Source organism: Nematolebias whitei, chromosome 2 (genome assembly GCF_014905685.2).
Source record: "Nematolebias whitei isolate Nwh7 chromosome 2, NemWhi1, whole genome shotgun sequence".
In the NCBI taxonomy this organism is placed as follows: Eukaryota; Metazoa; Chordata; class Actinopteri; order Cyprinodontiformes; family Rivulidae; genus Nematolebias; species Nematolebias whitei.
In genome coordinates, this window is record NC_056499.1 from 15,710,229 (window position 1) to 15,716,149 (window position 5,921).

The 5,921-nt window shown below is 38.6% G+C and overlaps 1 protein-coding gene across 1 annotated transcript; it reads left to right on the forward strand.

Moving 5' to 3' along the window:
• Positions 1–271: 271 nt before the first annotated feature.
• On the forward strand, positions 272–5,801 carry emc8 (ER membrane protein complex subunit 8). Its single transcript, XM_037697407.1, has 5 exons — positions 272–759; positions 2,357–2,433; positions 2,555–2,624; positions 2,846–2,940; positions 4,988–5,801. The coding sequence occupies exons 1-5, from the start codon at positions 547–549 to the stop codon at positions 5,145–5,147; spliced, it is 615 nt and encodes a 204-aa protein (XP_037553335.1). The 5' UTR covers positions 272–546; the 3' UTR covers positions 5,148–5,801.
• Positions 5,802–5,921: the final 120 nt, after the last annotated feature.

Consider the following 5,921-nt stretch of genomic DNA (forward strand, 5'->3'; position numbering starts at 1 on the left):
GGTCCGTTCATAAAAATGAGTGCGTAAAACTGCCAAAATTATTAAATTGTTGTATTACTTTGAGCTGCAGTGTTTACATTGTTGCACTACAGCGTAAAACAATTCAGTAACGTTTCACATAACGTTAGAAAAAAATGTAGGTAGTTAAAAACATATGACCTGGTATCTCCCTGACAGCCGACCGCAAGTGGAAGAAGTGGGTCTCTGAACGGAAATACGTAAGGGACGTAACGTAAAATACGTAGAGGAAATACGTAAAGTCTACGCTGCAGCAACAGAAACGAGTGAAAGGTGTACGTAAGATTAGCTTCTCTTGTTAGACACGAGTTATTCGCTTAACGAGAACGGCTATCGCAGTTTCTGATAACTACAAAAGATTGCATGTACTTGTGAAATACCACAAGTCAGACTTCATATTCTGAGCGACATTTCTACTTTTTTTCGGGTATGAGAAGTAACGATAGCTAACAGCAGCAGTCGCTCGTGTAACTAGCCGCTCCGCTACTTTGACAGAACACCGTCAGTCCAACAGTTGTCCCCAGAAACATGCCTATTCAATTGACGAGTCAGGCGTATTGTAAAATGCTTTTACATGCTGCCAAAAATCCTCATCATGCCGTGAATGGATTGCTGATAGCAGAAAAAACAAAGGAGAGAAAGAAGGACGGTCACAGCGGACCAGTTTTGTGTGTGGACTGCGTGCCTCTGTTCCACGGTACTCTGGCTCTGGCTCCAATGCTAGAAGTAGCTTTGACTCTGGTAAGTATTGCACAGAAAGACTGCACGTTGTGTGTTTTTCTGGTTGACCCAAACTAATGCATTCTTCTGAACCTTCAATGAAAAAGTTCTGTTTGACTGTTCACATGCACTGATTTACTCTGGCAGGTGTTTAATCTGCTTTGTCCTTCATGACTTCCCGTTAAAACTGATTTTAGGTTAATTTACCCTGGAATTCTCATTTATTTTTTATTTTTTTACGTTTTTCATTTCAGTTTATAACTAACAAAAGCTAAATGTTTAATCAAAGTTGATTTTTGAAGATTCATATTCAAGGATTCAATGTTGTTTTATTTGTCGTACACGCCACATGTGGTACATGTGTGTACACAGAGTCCCAGTTATATCCAACAAAAAGTATTAAAATGTAAAAGAAAAACAGTCATAAGATCTAAGATGTGAACAAAGAAAAACATTAACTAAATGTAACAAGGGGGATATACACACTAAGCAGAAGGATATACAAAAAAAACCCTTAAGCACTAGTAGCATAATAATACGCTGAACAGCAGCACGAACATGAGTCTGTGTGAGCAGATGAGCACGAATGAACACAACAATATGAAATAATTCAGCAACATGATGTGATTTTTTACAGTGATTATCCTGGTTAGATATTCATGAGTAACAGCCTCAGGGTAGAAGCTGTTCCTCCATCTAGTGGTTCTACACTTAATGCTCCTTAACCTCCTTCGTGAGGGGAGCAGGGCAAAAAGTGTGTGTGCTGGGTGAGTGAGGTCCTCCATGATGCAGGTGGCCCTCTTCCTGCATCTAGAGGTGTAGAGGTGTGTGATGGTGGGGAGGCTGACTCTGACAAACTTCTGTGCAGCCTTCACCTTCATATATGCATCATATGACATTTGGTGCAAACATAAAACAGTAATACAGCAAGTGTTTTTCATAAATTCAATACTTTACTGTAAATGTGATAACTGTTGGATCACATTATGCTATAAGTATTCCATCCAGATAATGAATTAAACATCACACTTAGGTTTTTAATGACAATGAATGACATTACACACAATCTTGTCGTAAGAAAAAGTGACAATCAGAAATTCAAACGTCGTAAACAATTCCTCCCTACCAGTATTTTAATTTTGGTCAATAAAAACTTCGGAGTGCAGTTGAAGCTGTTGAAGATTAAATTGCAAATATAATGCCGATTTGTTCAAAGGGCCAAACTTGAACAATTTATTAACAAAGTATATAGTAGGTGGTGTAGTAAAACTTAATGATTTTGAAATTAAACAGACATGTCGTCACATTTATTTCTTACTAGAATAGCCAAGGCAAACTGAGGTTTATAGAATGTCTCGGTAGGATTGGTTAGATATAAGAATGACGCGTCATAAAAAAAAAAGATTGAATAATACTTGTTTTTTATTAGAGCTCTGAAAATAAAGAATGGGGAAAATCGGCATCCAAATACAAGTTAAACAGAAATAAACCTAAAATCTATTATTGTGTACCTTTATGAATGGATAGCTGTTTTCCTTTATTTAACAAAAAAATATATATCTGACTTCTCCTGCTTTTCTGTTTTTACACGTCGTCATCACCACTGCTCCCATCTCAGATTGACACTTGGTGTAAAGAAAACAGCTATGTCATTGCTGCTTATTATCAAGCCAATGAACGAACCAAGGATTCAAGGTACTGAGAACCAAACAGACGCTCCCAGTCGGCTTTTTCAGGAAAACCTTCCCAAGTTCCCATAAATAATCCATGCTGAACCCTACGCCGTTTCATTTTTCTCACGTTTCCTTCCCTGCAGGCCGAACCAAGTTGCAGAAAAAGTGGCTGCCAGAATTTCTGAGAACTTCAGTGAAGCATCGATTGTTATGGTACTAAAAATGATTTAAACTAGACTTGAAACTTTCATGCCGACAGATTTGTAATATTTTTGTGATTCACTAATGTTTCAAGTCAGAGCAAATTAATATCCTACAACAAAACTGTTTTTTCAGCAGAGGTATTTGTGTAATAGAAATGTTTAATGTAAAAACTTCAACAGTTTTCCTGTTTGTAAATCTAGAAGTGTATTTTTTCTGTTTTGATGATGCAGGTGGACAGCAGCAGATTAACACTGAGCTGTTTGGAGCCCATTGTGGTCATCTATGACCATCATGAAAACAAGTGGAGAAACCGAGAAGTAACAGCGTACGTATCTGAAACTTATTAATAATCTCATCGTTAGGGATGCACGATATTATCGGCATGGTATCGATAGCGGCCGGTATTAGCGATAATATCTGACATTAGTCATTCCATCAAAATAACTTACTGATATAAAAGGCTCTGTTTTTATATATACAGTCAGGAAAATAAGTATTTGAACAACCTGTGACTTTGCAAGTTCTCCCACTTAGAAATCACGGAGGGGTCTGAAATTTTCCTCTTAGGTGCATGTCCACTGTGAGACATAATCTAAAAAAACAAAAAAAACAAACAAAAGGAAATCACAACGTATGATTTTTAAAATAACTTATTTGTGTGTTACTGCTGCAAATAAGTATTTGAACACCTGTGAAAATCAATGTTAATATTTGGTATCTTTGTTTGCAACTACAGAGGTCAAAGGTTTCCTGTAGTTTTTCACCAGGTTTGCACACACCGCAGCAGAGATTTTGGCCCATTCCTCCACACAGATCTTCTCTAGATCAGCCAGGTTTCTGGGCTGTCGCTGAGAAACACAGAGTTTGAGCTCCTTCCAAAGATTTTCTATAGGGTTTAGGTCTGGAGACCAGAACCTTGATATGCTTCTTACGGAGCCACTCCTTGGTTCTCCTGGCTGTGTGCTTCGGGTCATTGTCATGTTGGAAGACCCAGCCACGACCCATCTTCAGTGCTCTAACTGATTGTGTGGGGTGGACAGGTGTCTTTATGCAGCTAACAACCTCAAACAGGTGCTTCTAATTTAGAATAATAAGTGGAGTGGAGGTGGACTTTTTAGAGGCGGACTAAGGTCGTTTTCACACTAGATAGTCCGGTAGACTCGGTTCGGTTCAGGACCAATATTCATGAGCTTTTGTTTACATTTGAGCTGGTGCGTTTGCATTCACACTGCACTGTGCAGTCGAGTCAACCTGTTGAACCAACCTATTCCCCCGCTCACCTGTGGGGGCGCTGCACCAAGAACTACTGAAAGAAACGACACAAAAACCTCTGAAGACACGTCTTCTTCGTCTTCTGTAAATAAAAATAAAAACGAAGTGGCATCAAGTTTTAGCAGTTTTAGGAGTTATATTTTGTAATTTTTCAAAAATGGACTTAGCATGAGCAGAAGATGAGACAGAAGACCATGGAGAATATTGTTTTTCCACACAAGGCAGCTGACGGCTCCATATAAGGTCAGAGAAATGCGTGTTTGTTTACCCTGTGGAGCGGGACCTGGTCTGTTTACATCCACACTGTTCTTGAACCGCGCTGGAGTTCGCTTCTACCGGACCGAGACCTAGGTTTTAGCCCGGGCCAGAGTTCGCCTTTTTGTTCCGTGACAGAGTTCGATGGCGCGTTCACACCTCCCTAAACGAACCGGACTTTCTAGGAAAACGAGCTAGAGTTCGATTAAAGCGGACTAAACAGGGCTAGTATGAATGCACCCTAACAGGTCTTTGAGGGCCAGAATTGTTGCTGATTGGCAGGTGTTCAAATACTTATTTGCAACAGTAACACAAATAAATTATTTTAAAAAAATCATACATTGTGATTTCTGGATATATTTTTTAGATTATGTCTCTCACAGTGGACATGCACCCAAGATGAAAATTTCAGAATGTTATGACATCAAGCGCGCTGAGTTTAGATTTGTGAAAAATTACAAACTTGCACTGTTCGAGTGTTGTCATTGTGTTAGAGAGTAAATATCTTGAATAAATTTGACATTAAACATAGTTCAAGTGTTACATCATTTTCAGTCCCCTTTTTGGCATCTGCATTTGGTAGCAGGCCAAATTGACAAAGACCGTGCAGAATAATGTAGTATTTTAATTCCACAGCAGAGAAAACTATGTAGTCTTTGTAAGTAGGTCTAGGGGAAAATATCGGTATTTGTATCTGATATCGGCCAAAAATCCATTATCGTGCATTCATCTTAGCTTACAAACACGTTTTATCATTCATTTAAAATGCCTATCAGATAACATGCGGCAACAGAGCTTATTTATTTATAATTTTTTGGGGTGGGGGCTGTTTTTGTTCTTTTTAGGGATTCTTTTGAGGACTGGAGCGAAGCACAGAAGATCACGTCAGCTCTGCTGGAGGGCAGGTCCTACGAGAACTTGACTGACTTTGACGATCACTTGGATGATCTAAGAAATGACTGGACCAACCCGGTCATCAACAAGTCTGTCCTGGATCTTTGTTAGGACTTGAAATCTTTGGCCAGTTTCAGCGTGCATGATGCTACTTCAAGTAGCACAGAGTCTTCGATCCTTTAAAAGCTCGACAAAATCAGCCGAGCGGTGCCCACTCAGGCCAACATCTCAAACGCAAGCACCACACGTGCACTGCTGAGCTGTGTTGGCCTTTACAGGGTGATGCTGAAAGGATAAAAGCAATGTTTTCTGAATTTAGTTTTTCCTTTAAAATAGTTTGAGTTTATATACAAAAGATTAACATCAAGAGCTTTTGATTGGCGTTTTTCTTCATATTTAACATGAAGTAGCCACAGATGCTAAATTATTTAACTTCTGATACTTGAAATAAATTATTAAGTGTGTTCTTTATTAATTTGTTAGCGTGTCTTAAGATCTAAATCACATTTAGCACATTTAAATGTAGTCTGAAGAGACGGGACCGTACTGTAACACAAACAGGTCGACAGTCAACTGAACGTTTTCTGTTAACTTGATTTTTTTTTTTTTTAGGAAATTAAATAAAGTTCAGATTTAGTTAAATATTGCCTGTAAATTTTTGTAAATGCTCTTCTTCTTCCTGACGTCGTTCTGCTGGTCATTCTTTATCATAAACGCATCAGCTTTAGTTTGAAAAACTGTTTGACTTGTTCCGATGTCTGAGCTGCCCCCGGGTCACACGAATGTGGGAGTTTTGTCTTCCAACGAATATTTGATTAATCAATTTATAACATTAAGTGATCTGTAAATCTCTTTTTAACGAGTGTTCAGGAAATGGGATGTTTA